Source organism: Phyllostomus discolor, chromosome 2, assembly GCF_004126475.2.
Source record: "Phyllostomus discolor isolate MPI-MPIP mPhyDis1 chromosome 2, mPhyDis1.pri.v3, whole genome shotgun sequence".
Classification (NCBI taxonomy): Eukaryota; Metazoa; Chordata; class Mammalia; order Chiroptera; family Phyllostomidae; genus Phyllostomus; species Phyllostomus discolor.
The window spans coordinates 102,555,325-102,577,278 of NC_040904.2; the positions used below are offsets into that span (position 1 = coordinate 102,555,325).

Consider the following 21,954-nt stretch of genomic DNA (forward strand, 5'->3'; position numbering starts at 1 on the left):
CAGTGGAATATGTTTGGTATGCACTTGGAAAATTTTAGTACCTATTAACACCCTAATAAAATCTTCAAAGTCCTATAGTAAAGAATTCTGTTTAACCAAGTATTTCCTAAACTTATTTAACACAAAACTGAACAAATGTATGTGGGACACCTACTAATGTCCCTCCAAAGCTCACTTAGTGGGGGAGTCTGGGCGAAAGGGGTTCTGGGAGCGGGGGTGCAACTGGAATCATCTTGGGACTCTCATGGCCTAGCACAGTGCCTGGTACACAGTAGGCACCTAATAAATGGTTGTTGTCTGAATGAATGGAGAGAAGGAGAAAGAATGACTTAATAATGGTTTTCAGATCTGTGAAGTGATACAGTACCAGCAGTGCCAGGCGACAGCTCTCTCTTTCCAGGAAGGCACATTTCTAAATGGCAGCAGGAGGGACTTGGGAAGCCCTGCTCGGAGTCTAGGATCACAATCCACCAAAATAGGCTTCCAGGCGGAGCTACGTCGCTTCCTTCTGTGGAGGTGTTGTCTAGCACTTCCGCACAGCCGAGAGTCTGTGCGCAGCTGTCCACCCACCCTACCACCCATTCACACTCCATTCATTCAAACAAACAAACCCTCACTGAGCACCTACTATGTACCAGGGCACTGAGGCTGGCAGTAGGTCCCTTAGGATCCCTTCCAAAAGCTAATGACTTCAGTGAGCTGTGTGATAAAAGCCCAGGGGGCTCCTAAAGGGAGGGAAGAGAGGACCACCTAAGGGTGAGGTCAGGAAGCCTGAAGCCCAGAAGTCACAGCTCACAACCCTCCCAGAGAAAGCGGTAGTGGGGGCGGGAGGGTGGGATTTCACACTGACACATGAGTTTGGCCTAAAGAATAAAGCCACTACTGTCTCCCAGTGTTTGTTTGTCTACCCCCCTTTTTCTTGTGACTATATCTCATTGTTCCCAGACAGCACCCTGCCCCCACTTCCAAGGTCCTCCCCCTCCCCACACTCACAGCTCCACTCTCCCCTTCCTTTCCTTCCCACTCTGCCTCCTTCAGACCATCTCCTAAGTCCCTACCTCTGGCCTCCCTCCTCCTCCCCCAACCTCCGTCTCCTCATTCTGGGCCATTCATTCCAGACCTGGATATCCTCCATGTTTTTCATACTCGATTACCAGACAAATGAATGAACCAGGGCTCAAACTGAGGTCCATCTTTCTGCTGAACCCCCATCACTACCACCACCAGTGAGCCACAGATTGCCTTGCCTCACACAGGAAGCGGGGCATGAGTGGGTGGGAGGAGGAACGAGAGGAGAGTGAGTCCAGGTCTGAAGCATCCTTCTCAGCCTGCTCCATCATAACCAGTTGCCTCTGGATCTGAATCCTTGCCTCCGTGCACACTCGCAGCCCCACCTGTACGTCTCCTGTTGAGGCTACAGTGACTTTGCTTCCTTGAACAGATGCTGAGATGGGCATGACAGCACCCTTCAGTGGACTTCCGGAGCTAGTCAGGCTGTCGCAAGATAACCACAGGAGGCTAGGGTTGGGTGCTGCCGGAGCCCCCGTGATCCTGAACTTAAGAGGCGGTCATCAGGACCACATGGGGAGCTCTGAAAACTAGGTCCAAGCTCTCTAAAAAATACATCCATTCCTGGCCCCGCCCCAGCCCTTTGGAAGCACAGTCTTCCATATCCTCAGCAACAAGAGTGGCAGACAGGCATCCAGTCTCCACGCGACCAGTTCCACTCACGCCCCGGGGGGCATCTGGTTGGACGGCTGCAACTGCAGAATCTGCAAAGGTATCTACTACCTGGAGCTGAAACCTGCCAACTATGTCCACTTGTTACCCCAACCCTGAGCGTGGGGACAACCAAAATATATTTGATCCCTCTCCTAACACCTGACAACGAGGACCCCAACAACAACATCTGTCTCTTCAGGTGTTCTTACCTGGCTCCAGTCCGCTCTCCTCCCAGCTAATTATCCCCCTTCTTAGCAAATGTTCTCTCAGCAGTCAAGGTTTCCAGTCCCCTTGCCAAATTAGTCACCCTCCTCTGAGTTCCTGCATCAAACATGGTATTTCAGAGGGGATGCAATCCTCCAGAGAACTAGATGTGACCATAGACCTGACCAAGATCCCATTAGTCTTCACCAGCAACCGGCCCCAAATGCAGATGCGCATTCAGCTCACGGCCCCGTGACTCTACTTGGTTCACACTGTGGTAGAGAGAAATCTGCCCTGCCCTGTGTTTGGACGTTGCCTTGCGAAAAGTGGGGGAGTGGGGCTTTCCGATTGCTTTCATGAAGTTTTGTATTTGGGCAAGAAAATGAACACTGATCCGGCCCTCCATTAGCTAGTGACCGGACCGTCTGATAAGCAGAGATGAAAGAAGGATATGCTAAAACAGCATCTCGAGCTTTTTGGCCCCAGGGACTGGTTTTTCCATGAGAGGGGGGATGGGGGGCAGGAGGCGGAGCTCAGGCTAGCCTCCCTCGAAGCCTGGTTCCTAATAGGCCACGGACCAATCGGTCAACGGCACGGGGGTTGGGGAACCCCTGTGCTACAACATAACTTACGTAACTGTACCCAGAGGATCGATGGGCCCATATCGGAGCTCCTGGAGCAAACTGTTTCCAATCCCAACACGGGCTCCTGCCCCTGCTCCTGGGAAGTAAACGGCCATGATCCGGACCCATCAGGAGATAGATAGTACAGCTCCCTGAGGTGCGAGCGGGCGGCCATGGACCGGCTGCTGCCCCACAAGAGGCTGGTCCATATAGTCACAGAGAGGAGGCTTCCATGCGGGGTGCCCCTCCACCCCAACACCCACCCATCTCCCGCTCCACTCACACCCTGCTTCTGCTGCAGTGCACCCCCAACAGTGACCCCCCTGCTGGCCCTCTGCACAGGAAAGCCGCTGACCAGGCCTGCAAAGCTGATTTTTAAAGCTCTTCTGTGAGGCTAGGCAGTTTCCGTGATGGGGGTAAGCCATCGTCGGTGTCCTCTGCACACAGGAACACGAGCACACTGCTCGGCGTTCACAGAACACAGACCTCGTGGTCTCGCTGCAGATCCAAACTTAACTGAATTATTAACAGTGAACATTCCCGCAAACACAGCAGCTGATCGTTCTGCTCCTCACTGGGCCTCTGCCATTCCCCAAGTCCTCCCCACAGGAACAGGGCACGCATGCTGGGGATCTAGAAAATGAGCTCTACTCAACCCCCAGCGCCAGAAGCTTCTGCTCCCCTCCAAGCACCCCTTTCCCACCCATAGAGGGGACAATATAATAGAAAACAATTAGCAAAAATAACTGGCAAATACAACTAGCCTTGAGCCAAGACATGCAGACCCTCCTCAGCCTCAAACAGCGCCAGCGCCCCCCCCAGCCCACCGTGCTGCCGGGGTCCACAAAGGCCAGGTTTCTCCCGTGCAGATGGCAGAGAAGTGCAGGTGTTGGGGGAAGTAATTGGTGCGGGCAATTCCTAGTTCCCAGCGGTTGTGGTGGAAGTGTGTCCTCCTACACACCACCCAGGCGGTCAGGGAGGCAGTGGCTGCCAGCAGCACACGTGGGAAGCCACAGTGACCCACCAAACAGGCCTCCGTGCCAAGTTCCAGAGCAAGGAGGCAGCTCTTCAGTGGGGCTCCCTGGGCAGCTGAGCGGGGGCGTAACGGAAAAGGTTCATGAAAGGAAAGGGCGGGACTCCACAAGGTCAGGGGAGCTAACCACGCAGGTCTAGCCCCCAAGCCTCATTAGGGAAAGGAGGGTGTGTGCATCCAAGGTACTTCCCTAAGAAGCCAGAGGTCAAGGTCAGAAGGGCGATCAAGGCCCAGTGTCAGAAAGGCAAATGATCACAGGAAGCCAGCCACTAGCCAAGAATAAACAGGACAGAGCTGCAATGATGTCCTTTCAAAGTCAACACAAAGGCTTCCCTGGGCCTAGCTCCACTACCTAGGCCAGCCCACAGAGCAGGCAGGCAGACACACACACACACACACACGCATGCACACACACACCGGAGCCACCCACGCAGTGGACACACACGTGCACACAGCGTGCACACACGTGCCCACCCCTTGGCAGCCATGGCAGTGGGTCCCCACCCCCATCCATCCCCAGCCTCCTCGCTACAGACACTCACACGTGCTCACAGTCACAGAACATCACCCACACAGTGTCTGCGCCTGTCTGGTATCTGGAACGACTGGTGACAGCTGTGGGTTCAGGCAGGCACAAGGATGAAACGCAGAAATCCACTGAGTTTCTCCAAAAGGGCCGGGGGGAGAGTGGAAGGGGCGGCAGACAGGCTGGGTGGAGGGTAGGCCATCCCACACGGCAGAGATGACCTCTAATCACTCTCCCAAGCTCACGGGACCCACACAGGGTCAGAACCTTCTCCTCATAAACCGCATCAGGCAGGTTTAAAGGGGCTGCAGAACAATAGCACCCCACACTGAACAGAACTCTCTACTTTTCCAAGAGCTCTTCCATCCATTACCACCTCCTAAAGTAACACTGGACAGCAGAAAATGCTCGTCTCCTTGGCCAAATGACCACCTACCCTCACAAGGCCCAAAGATTTTTTTCTCCAAAATAATCTTTAATAGCTAAGCATATGTAATAGTTGTGTGACCGTGCTTGCTTGTGAGTGCATGCAGTGGTTTTATGTAGCAGAGTGGGATACAGTCAAACAAAAATGAGGTCGCCATGGCAACAGGCTCCAGCATCATCGCAGCCTATTAACACAAGTGAGGAATGTGTTTGGCAGATGCTCCAGTGTTATTTATGGTATGGGTGTAGCAGAGGGACTTGTAACACGCTAAGCAGGAGGAAAAAAACAACCGTGTGATGCTCCTACTGTACCCCACCGAGGAGCTGACAGTGAGACGAGCACAGAGGAGAGGCTGAGAGGGTGCAGATGGAGCAAAAGAGAAGGGAAGCAGAGCATGCTGGCAGAGCGAGGAGAGGAGAGGTAGGCAGAGAGCAACAGGGGACTGGAGGGGGAGGGGAGAGAAAGGAAGTGAGAAAGAAAGACCAGAGAGAGAGGCAGGGAGAAGCCAGGGGAAGAGCTAGAGCTAGAGCTAGAGCTAGAGCTAGAGCCAGAGCTAGAGCCAGAGATGTACGGAAAGGAAGAGGAAAACATCCCTCAAAGAGGACCGCCCCTCCTTTCCTCCCCCCCTTTATTCAGTAAAAATCATCAGGAGGCAGCCGGTGAGAAACCAAATGTTTCTCCTCCTAACTGGAGGACAAGGCAGAGCTCCAAACAGAAGAGGGGCTGGGAAGAGTGAGTGCCCAGGTCAGAGGGGGCCAGCCTCGCAGGAGGAGAAGGGAAGAAATGCCAATAGTTTCCCGAGGGCCTACTACGTGCCCATGACACTGTGGGTAGGACTTCCCAGAGCCCTGACATTAGAAACCAGGCACTGCTGCCCCACCTCCCTAGACCTGTGCCCTCGTCAATATGAAAGAACAAGGCATCTCACCCGGGCCATCCTCAAGTGCCTGCCGCTCCGGGGTGATGCAAGGCAGACGTTAATGCTGGACTGTCCCACTTACATCCCCCAGCATGGTGTACTCAAGATATACACATTTTATATCAGACATAATCAGAAAGGTAAATCAAATACAAAGAAAAAGATACAGTTTTCTCTGAAGCCAAAAAGGAACACTGTCTGCATTCCCGTGCAGTAGACCATTCCTGACAAGCTCTGCTGTACTCAGGGGAGGGGGGGAGGTCTCGAGAAGTGACATGTGAAACCACCCAAAAGTCTACGCCCAGGTGAAGGTCTGAAGACCACAGTGGACAGAAGCAGCTGGGTGCGGGGACTGGCAGAGGTGGGGAGAGGAGAAGAACCAGCCTGAGGAGCCAGAAGGGAAAAGTCGGACAGACACTGGTGCTGCAACGGCATTTTCACACTAAGATGGAGCCGCGCAGCCCGGGTTCAGCACCGCTTCCCTGGGACCCGACTCCACCCTATCGAAATCGTACTCGCAGGATTGCTACAGCTGTGATCAGACCCTGCACCCCAGGTCCGGTTTAGCAAATACCCTGAACGCCCCTGGAAATCCATCCTGCTCTGTGTGGATGACATGCCCTTCCCCTGCAGAAAAGCAACACCCACCCAAGCTAGGAACAACCCCCAAGATACAGCACCCATGTGACAGTGTGGGTCCTCGGGTCAAAACAGTTGAAGCCTTTAAAGCACTAACAATAATAGTTAACTTTTTTTTTAACCATCACCTCTCCATTGGTTTCTCCTAAGTTCAAAACTGATCTCTAAAGTTTTTCTTCTGATCCCAGATCTGAAAAACTTCAACTTAGCACTAACCACCCCACCTACTCCATTCTTTGAAATCCAGCCAAATTGATAACAGTTATTAAATCCCTATGTACCCTTCATTGTGCTAGGCAAGGGAGGATAGAGGAGAAAAACAACGCATATAACTCAGCATTCCTCAGTCCACCAGGCTTACGTTGGACGGGGAGCAAAACCAATGGATCCTGGAGAACAGTAAGTGCTCCAGTCTGTGGCTCCAACTCCATAGTTACCAAGCAGAAGAGGAAGAGGCCAGTATGACTGGAAAGGAAGAGGGCTACCTGCAGGAGGTGAGGCCTGAGGCAGGCAGACAGAGGAGGGTGGAACTATAAGGGGCTCACACAATCCTCTCCTTTCTAAAAAAGGAACCCGGGGCCCAAACAGGTTGCAGGTCCCCTCCTTCCCAGTCACAGAGCACTTTGGAGGTGCAGCTAGAGCCCAGCACCCCGAAGTGCATACTGGTGCTATTCCCGAGGTGAGAGTTGGGGGCACAAGAGAGCCCCTCCAGAAAGAGGTCATCTTCGACAGGATCATAGCCTGAGAAAGGCATTAGAGGTGGGGAGCAGGATAGCAAGGACAATGGAATGTAGTTAAGAAGTTCTACAGAGGCAAACTCACTCAGAGGGCTGCAGTGGGGTCCATGGTCAAAAGACCACCCTACAACAAGGGCCCACTTGATTCTCTCCCAGCTGAGCTACATGCAAACCAGTGGGCTCAGCAGGGGTCGATGGAGGAGGTCCACGGAGCCCCAGACAAAGGGGACTGCCAAAGGGAGGTGTGCATGTCAGAGTGGCTGGTCTCACCCTGAGGTGAGGATGGCAAGTACACCCCTCTCCCAAAGCCCTTCAGTGGAGTCACCTGTTAACAAAGTTTTACCTCCTCCTAAGCCCACCATTCTAGGATTGCCCCACCAGTCCCAGCAGGGATAAAAAGCTCCCACCACAAGCTAGAACCAGGAGCACCAACAGGAAGGAGTCACGATGTCCAACAGCTTTCTGCTTAGGCAAGGAGGGGACTGCCATCACACACCTCTCAGAGGCTCCTTCCTACCTTTGTTGGTGGCAGCTTTTTTAGCTTGGGACACTTTTGTAAGCTGTCAGTCCCAGCCACAAACAGCAGGAAGGGTTATCGTTTCTCTTCCTTAAGATTGTGCCCAGGGTGCCCGGGATCTCCTCTCCTCAGCCCATCATCCAGAACTCCCTTAGCACAGCAGCAGCGGCTCTAGGGAGGGAGAATCTGCTACAGGGTCCGGCTACTTTTGTCAGGGGCCTTTACACGTATACAAGGACAGGAGCACAGGAAGAGAAGGGAACTCTCCACATCCTTTCTCATTCTTAGCGCTACAATAAAGACGATGGTTTAGTGCATGTCTTCTACGGGGCCAGGAACACTACATGTAATATGAAGGCACCCCTTCAGTGAAAATGCTGGGGCTGAGAGCGGGTTTAGAGGCTGAAAGACACCACACAGATGACACAGCCATGTCTCTCTGCCCTTTTCACCACTTTAAAAAGAGGAGGGTAGATGTCTGTCTGTAACCTTGCAGGCCCCTCAGTCCAGTCCCTGTGGCTAGGTGGGCCCCTACCTGCTTGAGTAGGAACTGGTCCTGGGCGTTGGTGCGCAGGGCTATCGCCAAGTGGAGGGCAGACAGGAGCACCCCGCTGAGTACCGCAGCCCGCATGCGCACTGGCAGCAGCGTGTAGATGGTATAGATGAAGAACACCGTCCACCAGATACCCTCCGAGGCGCTGCGCGGCTGAGGCAGCAGCAGGCCCACTACCTGGACTGCCAGCACCACCGCAATGAGCGCATAGCAGGCCAGGCCCATGTGGTCCTGGTGGAAGGCGGCACGGTTGCAGAGCACCGCCATAACGAGGATCACGCCCACGGCGGCCGCCAGCACGGCCAGGTAGGGCAACTGGAGCGGTGGTCGCGCCGCGTGGAAGGCCAGCATGACGAGGCACACGAGCACCAGCACAGCCATCAGCATGGTGAGGCTGCTCTGGTTCAGACGGAAGAAGTAGCGCTGGTACAACCGCTCAAGCTTGTCCGACGGGAACTTCTTAGAGCGGAAAATCTGCAGCAGCGCCAGGCAGCAGGCGCCCAGCGACAGCACCGCGCCGGGGCCCGCGCCCGAGCCCGCCGAGCTGCCGCCATCTCCGGACGCCTCGTCGCCCTCGATGGCGCCGGCCTCCAGCTCGTCGGCCGCGCGGCCCTTGCCTCGCCGCTCCTCCAGGCCCAGCTCCACCGAGCGGGGGCGCACCTCAGTCCCGCCGGCCGCCGCTGCTGAGGCCTCCGAGCCGCCGCCGCCGCCCGCAGGGGGCGCCCGGGTGCTGCCCCCGCCGGCCGCGCCCCGCCGCTGCCTGCGACTGCCCCGGCCACAGTCGTCGCCGCCGCGCTCCTGCCAGGCAGACTTGGATCGGAAGCTGAAGCCGAAGCCCCCGGCTAGGGGATCGTCGCCACTCAGCGGAGGATCGTCGTCGTCGTCGCTGCGCCAGCGGCTGGCCAGGCGCTGCTGCTGCTGCTGCGGGGTCACTGCCCCCCCAGGTTTCTTCGTGGAGCCGCGGGCCGAACCCCCAGGGGCGTGGGGGTACCCATTGGCGCGGGAATCGGCCGCTCCCCACGCCGAACGGTGTTCCGAGCTTCCCCGTGACGCCGGCGCCGCGGCTGTCTGCGCCGCGTAGCCCAGGGGGCTCACGCTTTTGGAATCGGACATCCCCCTCTCGGCCTCGTCGTCTTCTTCCTCCTCCCCCGGTGGCCGGGCCGGGGGTCTCCAAGGGGAGGGCGGACGGCCGAGCAGGGGGACCAGGCTGGGGTCACACGTCGGTGGCGGCCCGGGGCCCTGCGCAGCAGCGGGGCATCTTGGCACCCCCGTCCTGAGAGAGGGAGGGCGAGGTAGGAGGTAGGTACAGCCCCGAGGTGAGAAGTGAGTGAGAGTCCGCGTCAGGAGTCCCAGGTCCGAGATGGAATTGGCTTCCAGCTGTGGCAACAAGAGACTGGTCGAGCAGCTGCGCCGAGCGCAGAGGGACGTCCGGACTCCTGGCTCGCGTCGAGCTCGACAAGGACCAGAGTTGCGGACGAGACGGGACGGAGAGATGTCCTTGCAGGCGGCGCCTCCCCGGGACTGCCAATGCCCGGACGCGGTGCTAGCAGATTATACCTCGGCAGAGCCCAGCGGCACAAGCGGCTCGGCAGTGGCTGGAGCGGCTAGGCAAGGGTCCCGGCGTGAATACCTAGCGGATGCCCTTTCCTTGCAGCGGACTGGGAGCGACTGGGAGGTGCGAGCGCCCGCCAGCATTATTTTCTTACGAGGGGTGGGGAGGTGGGATGGAGGGTGGAGAGGACGGGGGAGGGGGCGGCAGGCGGAGCAACAGCTCCGGAGCCCGGGGGGGAGGGTCCTGGAGCCCGGGGGGGAGGGGGGGCGTCGTCCGCATCCCCCACCTCCCGCCGCGAGAGTGGGAGCGTGCCCCAACCAAAGCCAAGCCGAGCCTTCAGGGCGTCCGCGCAGGGGGCGGAGGCGAGGACTGGCTCCTGCGGCGCGGCCCTTCCCTTCTCATCTCCCTCTTCTCCCAAAACGGAGCGAGGCTGGCCGGGACTCGCCGGCCCAGGAGGACTGTCGCGCCGACTCCGAAAGCTCCAGGTTCTTCACAGCCGGCTGCGGCCCACCGCGGCCGGGTGCAGAAGGACTAGGTGGAGGGCGGAATCCGGCGCAGCGTCGCCGCTGTCCTGCCCCAACGCAGGCGGGTTTCTGCCCGGGAGCACGGCATCCGGAGATCGAGGGCCGGGACTCAGAGGCAACCGGCCGGCAGCGGCCCGCCCAGGAGCCGCTGCGCTCCGGGGGCGCCCGCGGGAGCCTGGCGCAGGGCGCGCCATGCACGCCTCGGGCCCTGAGCCGCTCCGGCCGCTTGCGCCGCTCCTCCCTGCTCGCCTGCTTGCCGCCGCCGCCGCCGCCGCCGCCGCCGCCGCCGCCGCCGCGGGAGCGCCCTCCGCATCCCCTCCTCCCGCCGCCTCCCCGCCCCCCGCGCGGCTCCGGACTCGGCTCACAGCGACTTGGGGTGGCCTCCGCCCCTGGTCCTGCCGCTGCCCCCGCCAGGGCGTCCCGCGGGCATCTTCGGGCAGGGCTCCGGGGGCTGCAGGGGGCCCATATCCTCTACCTCACCTAAATTTTTCGTCGCGCCCCCTCCCTTCCTGGGTCCTGGAGCCGCGTCCAACCCGTGGTTCTTGGCCAGACCTGGGCGGTGTTCGGTCCTTTCCTCCCCGCCCCCAACCCCGCCGCTTGGGTTTTTTGTACCCCCAGTTCTATCTCCCCTCTTTTGTATCCCCCTTTAATCGCCCCCCCTTTCAAACCAACTTCAGCCCCAACACTGCACCCCCCTTCCCTGGCCCGGCTCGATTGGCCACTTCCTTAGCTGTCAGACTTGAGTCCGGCGCTCTTATTGGGCGATCCTCTGGCCTGGTGGCCTTACTAAAGGAGGGCGCACAGGGCGGGGGGGGCCCCCTCCAGGCAGTGACCGCCGCAGGGAGCCGGAGACCACAGCCTCCGCAGAGGCTCGAGGGGCCCAAGAGCCGGACCCAGAAATGGACGGGGGAGATGGGGAGACCGAGGATCTCTGAGGAGCAGAAAGACAATGACGGAAAAGATGGAGATGCAGTGGGTGAGGCCGCTGCAGCCAGGGCGGGGCGGACAGGACTGCTTTGGTGGGTAGTTATGGAGAGGGAGACCCACAGACAGTACTAGGAACACCTGGAGTTTATGAAGAGCGAGCGCTTTGTCAGTTTATGCTTTTGACTTATCTCATTTGCTTCCCTTCAATAACCCTGGGGTGTGACCGGGGACGGGCCCCTGTGATTATTCCCAGCTTATAGATGCGGAAACTGAGGCTCCAAGAGCTTAATCAACTTTCCGCGGTCACACAGGTCTCCTGACTTGCAACCGAAAGATCTTTTGTCAGCACCATATTGCGTCCCCAGCATATTAAGGGTTATCGGGAAGGATGCGTACCAGGGCAAAGTGGAACCTCCGCTGGAGTGGGGACCAGGGAGAGAGCAGAAAACGACCCAATACTCCTGCACAGCGCTAGCGACAAAGAGTCAGGAGTGGAAAGGAGTTTACTGCGGGTCAAAGAGGACCTAAGCCTGTGGAGTGACACACCTGTCCGATTCCTCTTGGCCCTAAGCTGTCCTGATGGAAGTTCTGGCAATCTGAGCGCTGAGAACGTGAGGGAACTACACCTCTACCGGTGGGGAGAGAAACAACCTTCTCTTGACGCCTCTTCATCCTCCAGTTCTCTGCAGAGCTCTGACAAAGAGCCGATAGGGTTGAGTGAGCTTCCCTTTGTCTCCCTGCTGCTCACCTTTTTGCAGATTGGAAAATAAACCTTGCCAGAGACATAAATTGGGAGGAGAAAAATTCCAAGAGATCTGAATAAACTAACCCTTGAGGAATCTGGCCTCTGGGGAATCCATGATTAGCTAACTCATAAAAAGCACCATGAATTTAGTCAACAGACATTCCCAGAGCACCTCCTGTGTGCTAGGTTCGACAGGGATAGATGGCCCAACTCTGGCTACAGCTGGGGGAGACCAGCTGGCCACTAACTCAGTTCAGAGAACAATTCAGTCAGTGTTCAGTAGAGGTTCAAATAAAGCATTTAAGGGGCTCAGAGAGAAGAGGCATTAATTCCCACTGTGAGGGCTAAAAAAGACTGGAGGTCAAACCTGGGGTGAGCAAGGAAGAATGGGTAAGAAAAAAGGGAAGATAGACTAATATTTATCAAGCAACTACTGTGTGTAAATATTTTATTGTCATGTAACCATTTTGAAGAAGATGTTATTCTCTCTATGAAGACAAGAAAACAGAATTAGAGAATCAAAGAGTTTGCCCAAGGCCCACAGTCGGCAGCCTGCCACTTGAACTTCACCACGAAGCCGTGTAGCAGATATACTGGGGGAGGGGCGCTGGGACAGGCGGCTGCAGGGACTGATGCATCAAGGTGCTCAGGCCCCACCCTTGAACCTTCTCACTCCCTGTGCCCTCTGTAGGTCATTCCTTTTCATTTCATTCAATTTTTAAAATAACCATTATATTTTAACAAAAGCCTTGTGTGATTAAATGTAGGGAAACTTAAAAAAAAGCATTCATAATCATACCTAGAAAAACCATTAACATCTTAATTTTTTTTCTTAAACAAAAAGTGGGATGTTACTCTACCAGTAGCTTTAGAATCTGCTTTTTTCTACTTAAAAATTGTGGACATTTTTTCACGTCCATAAACATTCATCTACAGCACTCACTTTATTGTCTGAACAGAATTCCATTGCAAGAATATAGTATAATTTATTTAACCAATCTCCTACTGTTAGATATTTTTCACTGTCAGAGCAGTTTATCAAAAGTTTCCACTCTTTTACTGTTCTGAACAATGAGCATTTTTGTAGATAAATCTTCATACACATCTTTAATTATATCCTTAGGAGAAATTCCTAAGAATTTCTGGGTCAAAGGATAAACAAATTTTTCCAACTTACTTCTAAACTCTGAATCTTCAGTCCCTGCCTCCCTTCCCAGTTCTAAGCTTCCCCCCGTCCACTGGAGAACTCCCCATGCATGCCCTTCGATACCCACCAGATCCCCAGACTCCAATTTTCTAAAACTAAGGTCATCTACAACAAGCTTGCCCCTCCCTCTGTTCTCTCTCCACTAATGGAATTGCCATTCTGGAAACCACTATATTATAGTGGCTATGCCCCCTCCCTTCGTATCCTTGTCCTTGTCTTTTCACTTCTGTCCCTTTTATATTCTCGGGCTATTACCTGTACCCTGATCCTATGCCTTCCCTCCTTGCCTGGACAGTTGATCAACTCTCCCTCCTCTTCCCTCCTTGCCCTCTAACCTGTCCTCCATTCCCCCCCCCATCTGATCATCGATGTCACACACTACTGAAAACTGTCCCCAAACACCCTCTTTCATATGTGCCAGCGTCCACCGTTCACCGTTTCTCCTTCATCGGACCCACCCTGAGCTGCACTTTGCACCGTGGCAGAGATTACCCTCTCCTCCCACCACCACCGCCACACACACCAACACAGACCAAATTTATAGCACCTCTGTGAGCCCTCTCTAATGTTCTTCTCCTCCTCCGCCCCTCCCCCTCAGCTCCCAGCACACCTTGCTTTTTATCTTTATTCCAGTACTTGTCACATTCATTATCTTGACTGCTTTTCAGAACTGTATCAACAGTCAGAGCTCCTTGAGGGCAGAGTTAATGTCTTACTTGCTCTGGTGCCTGGCACACAGGAGGCACCTGGTAGTTGTTCGCTGGGTAAACAAATGGTGCATGTAGGGAATAGTGAGCGGAAGGAGTCCGAGGCATGTGAGGGAGAGGGGGACCTGCAAGGTGGGTGGAGGCGAAAGGTGGGTGGGGCTCTTGAATGCTGTGTGGAAGCGGGTGCACTTCAGTCTGAAGACAGTGAAGAGCCTGTGGACTTGGGGACAGGAGTGTTGTGACCCATTACATTTTAGGAAGCAAACTCTGGCAATGATGTAACTAGACTGGGAAAGCAAGATCCAAAAGGTAGGGGACCAGTGAGGAAGCTACTGCAGAGCAGGTATAGGTAGAACCCAAAGTGACATTGGTGACGAGAGTGGTGCCATTGGCGGAGGACACCTGTGGAGGGCAGAGCAGGAAACCCAGGGCTGCCCTGTAGAGAAGAGGAGTTCTCAAGGTCAGAAGAAACCGAGAAAGAGTTGGAGGCCACAGGAACAGAAAGCTGGGCTACAGAAGACCGACCCCAGGATGTGTGTGTGCCTGGCTGTTGTCCTCAGATGGGGGCACACCCAAGGACCACTGCAGGCTGCCCTCTGGAAGGAGGACTCTTTGCAGAGGCCAGATGGTGTGCACACACCCCAAGACATAGCTGGCCCCACTTTTTTTGAGATCTGCAGACACCCTTAACTTTTCCAGCCATCTTCCCCCTTGTGCCTTGGCTACTTTTAGGACTTCATTCTTTATTTGCTCTCCAGGCTTCTTTTTGGAAGAATATTTCTATTTTTTAAATTAGAATAGTACTATTTTAGAATATTTAGACGTATTTATAGAAGTGGGTATCAGTAATACTCCCCTACTTAAAAGTACCTTCCCCCACATTGCTTAAAATTCCACCCTGAGATAGTCATGCTTTGGAATGACAGTCATTCCCTAAAAATGGATGTGGAAAACTAGACAGGGAGTAGATTGATGGCTGCCTGGGGCTGGGGAGGGGGAGGGATGGAGGTGATGTCTAAATGGGCCCAGGATTTCTTTTGGGGGTCAGGAATATGTTCCAAAATTAAATTATAATGGTGGTTGCACATCTCAGTAAATGCACTAAAAACCACTGAGTCACACTGAATACTGGGTGAGCGTTATGGTGTGTAAACTATATTTCAATAAACTGGTTGAAAAGTGATTATAGATACCCCTGGGAGATTGAAAGACTTATGCTAGGACGTGCTGGTCATTATCAAATCTGTGTGAAAGAGTTTGATCCACAGGCTTCCCCCACTAATGCCCAACCAGAGTGGGGGGCACTAAGAGGACAGATGCTTCCTGTTTAGGAGGAGGGGTGTGTTAGGGAGTGGAGGCACCACCGAGCATTCCCCAGGGCAAATGGGGCCAGAAAAGGGCACACGTGGCCTGGAGCCGAAGAGGGAGGAAATGAAAGCCAGTTAAGAACTGAAGATCAAAAATGAACTTTGCCCAGTGCCTAGGACAGCCCGGCCCTGTAGTGAGTTATTCGCCAAGAATTAAGTAACTCTAAAAAGCCTAGGCTCCCTAGAGGGTGAAAGAATCTCCAAGAACAACCCAGTCCCCAAAGTGTGCCAAACTACCCTGAACATTTGCATTCCGAGATGAAGACTCATGCTTCACACTAGATGATTTACCTTTCCCAGGACAAAACTAACTTTTTGTTATCCTCAAGTCAGAGGGTAGCCAACAGCATGGAGCACTGAGTGTCTCGAAGGTAAGTCATCCGTGGAGGCTTGGGGCCCAGTGTGCTAGCCATTGGGTGCAGGTAGCTAGGTCCCTGGGAGCGATCCTCCACTCCACCTCCAGCCCTTCATCCGCCAGGAGCTCTGCAGAGAAACCGAGGACCGCAGCCCTCTTACTCTTTACCTCTGGCTTCCTTGACTTGGAAATCAAGGCTGCTAAGAAGTTTGCAGGTGGCCACAGGGAACCTGGCCTTAGTTTTTTTCAGACCCTACACTCACCACCAAACACCTCTGGGCCTCAGAGAACAGGAAATACAGTGTTCAAAGAGCTCCGATTGTAGCTGCTGTGGAAATGGCTGATAATAGCTGGATCTGCCACTCTCCCTGGTGCTGACATTTGCATTTTAATGGAGGCGGTTAATGCCGTCAGCGAAAGCAGTGACTAATCTGTTCTTTGGGTTGCTGCTGGAGGTGAACGGGAGAAACGGGAGACCCTTTTCTGCCCAGTGCCTCCAAACGCCCTCTGGTCATAACACAGTATCACAGCTGCTGGGCAGGTTGGACTCAGAGGCCCACACTCCCTGCTTTGTTTTTGTTCTTGTTCTCGACTTTACTTGCTTCTACTTACTCCTGAGCCCTTTTTTCCCTAAAAGTCTGGGAACATCTCCATGAGTCATCTATTCTTTCAGCACACATAAACTGATTGATTACCATTTCAAGTAGAAAACTATGCTGGGCACAGTTGAGTAGGGGGAGCCCAAGAAGGATGCCAGCAGGACGCTGCCCCCAGGCAGTGAGGGGTGAGGAAACCACAGAACAAGCAGGAGATGGCAGGGCTGGGCCTCACAGCCTTTGCCTACCACCTCTGGAGTGCTCCAAAGGAGAGGCTGTGAACTAACAGGAGGAAACTATCCCTATACACAGTGGGGGGGGGGGGGGGAGCGAGAAAGGCTTCTGGGAGGGCTGAGAGGAACCTGATGTATACATGGGGTTAGATAGACAAAGACTGGGGGAAGTTTCGAGGATTCAGAACATTCCTCTAGCCACAAAAGACCATGCATCGTATGATTCTCTTTATGTTAAATGTCCAAAAGAGACAAATCTGTAGGGAAAAAACTGATCAGTGGTTGTCTAGAGCTGAGGGATGGGATGGGGTGGGGAAAGCTGCTCTAGGATTATAGTGATGTTTTCACAACTCTGAAGTTATACTAGAAACTATTGAGTTACACACTTTAAATGGACAAACTTTGTAGAATGTAAATTATATCTCAATGAAGCTGTTGAAAATGGAGGAAAGGTAAGGTCCAGAAAGACATTCCTTCAGTAATCCTACTTTACAGCTATAGAAGAAATACCCTAGTTTTAAGCTCCTAGTCTTTTACTGTATGATGACTCATGTTTTAAAAAAGATTTTTATAATTTATTTTTAGAGAGAGGGGAAGGGAGGGAAGAAGAGAAGGAGAGAAACATCGATCAGTTGCCTCTTGTGTGCTCCTGCATCAGGGACGGAACCTGTCACTCAGGCATGTGCCCTGACCAGGAATTGAACCATCGACCTTCCACTTTGCGGTGATGCCCAACCGACAGCCACAGGAGTCAGGGCTGATGGCCCATTTTTAAGGTGAAAATTTTTCAAGTACCCCACGTGGTGTATATGTACCTTTAGTTTTTTTTAAAAAGGTAAAAAAGCTAAAATGTAGTAATTGATTTAAATAAATGAATACATTAATAATTCCAATAGCCAAAAAACTATGGTACATTTACACAATGGAATTCTATGCAGCAGAAAGAAAGAAGGAGCTCCTACCCTTTGCAACAGCCTGGATGGAGCTGGAAAGCATTATGCTAAGTGAAACAAGCCAGGCAGTGAAAGACAAATACCATATGATCTCACCTTTAACAGGAACCTAAACAACAAAACAAAGAAACAAGGAAAATATAACCAAAGACACTGAAATAGAGGACAGGCTGACAGTGACCACAGGGGAGAGAAGAGGGAATTTCAGGGGAGAATGGGAAGGGTTTACAGGAACAAATTTAAAGGACACATGGACAAAAACTAAGGGGAGGGTGGTAATGGGAGGGAAGAGGGGAGGGTTGGGTGGGTGGGCTGGATTGGGAGTAAAAGGGAGAAAACTACTTGAATAATGATTAAAATTAAATAAATAAATAAAATAATTCCAATAGCATCTACACATGTTAGAAAAATGGTTCTGTATTTGTGGAGGGAGCATGTTTATTATGCCTACAGACCGGGCTTAGCAGCCCTGTGTCAAGACCTCCTTGGTTCTTTGAGGTCCTCAGCCCACAGGTTTAGAATCCTATCAAGGTGTGTGTGCTGCAGCTTCTCTACCAGGTAAACACTGATGGGTAGGGACTCGTCAGCAGAAAATGTGGTACAATCTTCACTCCAGGGTGTTTCTTCCTCTTCAACTGCTCAGCCAGAGTGGAGCCCCTTCTCCTCCCAAACCGATGCGGCTTTGCTGAGAGCAGATCCAGCACGGAAGATAGCCAGAGCCATGCGGGTTGGCAGACACTTGTTTCCAGCAAATGTAATTAAACGCAGCAGCAAGTTAAGTGCCTATTAATTTTTCATTAGAATAAGTCAAAGGTAACCTTCTTGGAAGGCAACATCATTGAACTTCAACTTGGGTAGTTAAAGCCAGGCTTTCTCCCACCACATATGTACATACTTCACTTTATTGAGCTCTGGAGAGAGTCAGAGACCAGTGCTGCTACGCTTTTCAGGGTTCATTTTATCTCATCCCAGGTCAAATCACCCCAGTGGCTCCCTGCACATGCAATTGACTATGTATACGGAGTGAATACAACAGACCAATGTCTTCCCAAACTGTGTTTACTACCATCTTTATGGTTCAAACCCTATTTTAGATGCCTTGGGGGAGATTACTATTCAAAGCTCTCTATGGTGAATCCTTTTGTAAAGAAGCCCTGACAGGTGTAGCTCAGTGAATTGGGCATCATCATCCTGCCAACAGAAATGTTGCCTGTTCGATTCCCGGTCAGGGCACATAACTGGGTTGCAGGCCAGGGCCTTGGTTGGGGACACATGAGCGGCCACCAATGGATGTTTCTCTCACACATCTGTGCTTCTCTCCTTTTCTTTCTCCCTCCCTTCCCCTCCCTCTAAAAAATGAATAAATAAAATCTTAAAAAAAAAAGGAAGAAAACACAGTGCTTACTCCCTAAGTGTTTGTTTCACAAGTCTGGGGGCAATGTGGTAAGGTAAGAAGCTAGGAGTTGGGGGCTGAAGGTGCTTATTTGTCCCTAAGAGCTGTCTCCCTGTTGACAGGCTGGACCACCTGCACTGTCATCGGTCATCAGCTACCTCATCTCCCCCCTTCCCCCCCACCCGTGCCTCCTTATGGATGCGTCCCACCTGACGAGAAAAATCTTTCCCCTCAGCACAAGGAGGGACCGAGGGGAAGAGTGCTGGGCTTGGAGTCAGAATGCCTGCAGGTTCCACACCGGCTGTCCTGCTTTCTAGCTGTGTGATGTGGAGCAAGTCACCCCATCTCTGAACTGCGGTCCCCAGCAAGGATACAGTGTCCTCCTACCCCACTTAAGGACTTGTCATGAGGATGTGAAATCCTCCATTGTCATTCAGACAATGATGTGAAATTCCTTTCAAATTATTTACCCTTACATGAAATGGAAGTCATTCCTGATAATAGCAGATTAACAAATTAGCTCCTAAGAAATGCAGCCGTTCATTTAAGAGGTTAGAGTGGAACGAGTGCCAGGCTCTTGCGCCTGTTTATCGATGACTGTGATAAATACCGTCGTGTCTGTGCGGTGTGCACCAGCTCCCGCAGTAGTCCTAGAGACCCGCTCTTTCCACGCTGCTGAGTTCGAAGCAGGGCCCCCAGGGCCGTGCAGAGGTGGCCTCTGTTCTCGAAGACATTCTCTCTCTTGGGAGCCTGAGGGGCCGCAGCCTGTCCGTGCCCTCCTGCAGGTGGGGGTGGTAATGCGAGTGGTCTGTAAGGAGTGAGTGGTGCTGAGTGTTATTTCTCCTTTCGGTGGCCACTCTGTTTGCTGTGGAGTGGTCTTACTCAGTCTCGGTGTTGCCAGTTTTGACTCTGTGACTGGGGGGTGGCAAGCCAAGCCCTGAGAGAGATCCTGCTGGGGCTGGCTGACCTTCCCCAAGCCGGATAATCTCTCTCCCTGGCAACAGGCAGAGGCACCAAGGGACAGTGACAGATTGTGACATCCTTGGGCTGGGCTTTCTAGAATTATTTAAAAAGAGAAAATAGTAACAATGCCTTTCATTTGTATAGTGCTTTTAAAAAGAGAGAAAGCAGCTGTTTAAAACTGTTCAAGGAGAAGGCAGCTTTGGAGTTGTGTGGTAGGGAGCAACCCAGGTGGGTAGGAAATGTGTTGTCTTATTCTTATCCACTCAATCACATTAAGAGTGTTAGGAGAAATCTCTTTTTCTCACCACAGATGGGAATGCCAAGGAAAGAAGAAGTAGAGTGAATTGATCAATGTCATACAGCATTAGGGGCAGAATTTGACCTAACCTTGAATTTTTTTGTCAACCCCAGGTAAGCAGAGAGGATGGAGAAGTTGAATGATCAAAGAGTTGGCTGTGTTCGCCTGAGATTCTGGCGTGCGGACACCTCTTCCTGCGGCAGATTTTGTGCGTGGTCCTCTGGGGCAAAAGGAGTATGCCCCCCCCCTCCGGCCCCAGTCAGTAGGTCTGACACCAGTGAAGACGTGGAGGAGTGGAGCATGGACAAAACTGTCATTCTTTCTCAAGGTACTTACCTCAGATGAACTCATGGGGTTTTTAAGCAAGAGAGGACCAGACTCAACAGACAGGGATGGATGGGGCTGCCTTTGGTAGAGTTTTAGTAGTGTTTGAAGATTTAAAGGAGTCAGCAAACTCCGGCCAGTAGGCCAAGTGTGGCCACTGTCTGTTTTTATAAATAAAGTTTTATTGAAATGGCCACACTCATTTATTTATTATCTCAGCCTGCTTTTGCCCTACGTGACAGAATTGAATAGTTATGACAGAGACTGGATGGCTCACAAAGCGTTAAGTCTTGACTATTTGATCAGTTTGAAAAAGTTTGCCAACCCCTGCCTCATACTATACACAAAAATCAACTCAAAATTTATCATAAACCTAAATGTGAAACATGAAATGATAAGAAGAGTACACAGGAGAAACACCAAAGGTACAGTTCATTATCTTAAAATTATGTAAAATATTCTTAATAAATTGGATTTCATCAAAATTAAGAACTCTTCAAAAGACACTGTTAAATGAATGAAAATACAGGCCACAACCTGGGAGAAGCTATTTGCAAATGATACATCTGGTAAAGGATGCGTATGCAGCATCTAAAAGAACTCTAAACTCAATAATTAGAAAAAAATGAAAATGAGCAAAAGATTTGAAAAGACGCACCACCAATAATGGGTGAAAATATATAGATAACCCATAGGATATGGAAAGATGTTCAGCATCATTAGTCATGAGGAAAGAGCAAATTAAAATCCCAGGATCCCACTGCAAACCGACAAGAACGGCTGCAGTTAAGGAGCGGCCCCTCCAGTGGGACAGGACACGGCACACACTGGGCTCTCATCCGCAGCTGCTGGGGTGCGGGGGGGGGGGGGGGAGTGGTGCAGCCACAGGAAAACAGCCAGGCTGTTTCTTTAAAAGTTCAGCATATAATACCATATAATCCATCAATTTCACTCCTAGGTATATACCCAAGAAAAATGAAAGCCTACAACCATACATCCACATAAAGACCTGTGTACTAATATTTATTGCATAACTAGAAATGACCCAGATAGTCATCAACAAGCGAATAGATAAAAATTTTGGTATATCCATATAATGGAATACTACTTAGTAATAAAAAGGGATGAATTACTGATACATCCAACAATATGAATGAATCTCAAATACCTACGATAGTTATCCTGACTGGAAGAAGCCAGACAAAAGTGAGTATACACTGTATGATCCCATTTCTTAAAAATTTTAGAAAATACAAGTTAATCACTAGTGAAAGAAAGCAGACCTGTGGTTGCCTGGGAATGGCAGGGGGCAAGGAAGAGCAGGAGGCGTCGATTGCAAAGGGACACGAGGACACTGGTTGGTAATGGATGCTCATTGACTTGACTGTGATGATTTCACAGGTTTTGTGTGTATGTCAAAATAGCAAACTGACCCTGGATGGTGTGGTTCAGTGGATTGAGTGCTGGTCTGCCAACCAAGGGGCCACCAGTTGGATTCCTGGTCAGGGCACATGCCTGGGTTTCAGACCAGGTCCCTGGTGGAGGGGTGCGTGAGAGGTAACCACACATTGATGTTTCTCTCCCTCTTCTTCCCTCCTTTCCCCTCACTCTAAAAATAAATAAATGAAATCTTTTAGAAAAACAGCAAACTGTACATTTTAAATATATGCAGTTTATTGTATGTCAATATACATAGCTATACTGACAATAAAACCATTTTTAAAATTTTTTAAACTTTTTCTATTATAGTTGGCAGACAACATTATATTAGTCTCAGGTGTACAGCATAGTGATTAGACATTTATGTATCTTAGGAAGTGATCAACCTGATAAATCTAGTGCTCATCTGACACTATACTGAAGCTATTTTTTTAAAAAGAAGGAAAAAACCTAAGGTTATCTCTTTCCTA

At 51.8% G+C, this 21,954-nt stretch overlaps 1 protein-coding gene across 1 annotated transcript in view; it reads right to left on the reverse strand.

The window, feature by feature from the left end:
- The window catches only part of ADCY5 (adenylate cyclase 5), a 147,413-nt gene extending 137,660 nt beyond the window's left edge, over positions 1–9,753 (reverse strand). Inside the window, exon 1 of the mRNA XM_028504568.2 lies at positions 7,883–9,753. Within this exon, the coding sequence (XP_028360369.1) occupies positions 7,883–9,013 (1,131 nt within the window). The 5' untranslated portion in view covers positions 9,014–9,753. The remainder of the gene's footprint in view (positions 1–7,882) is intronic.
- Positions 9,754–21,954: the final 12,201 nt, after the last annotated feature.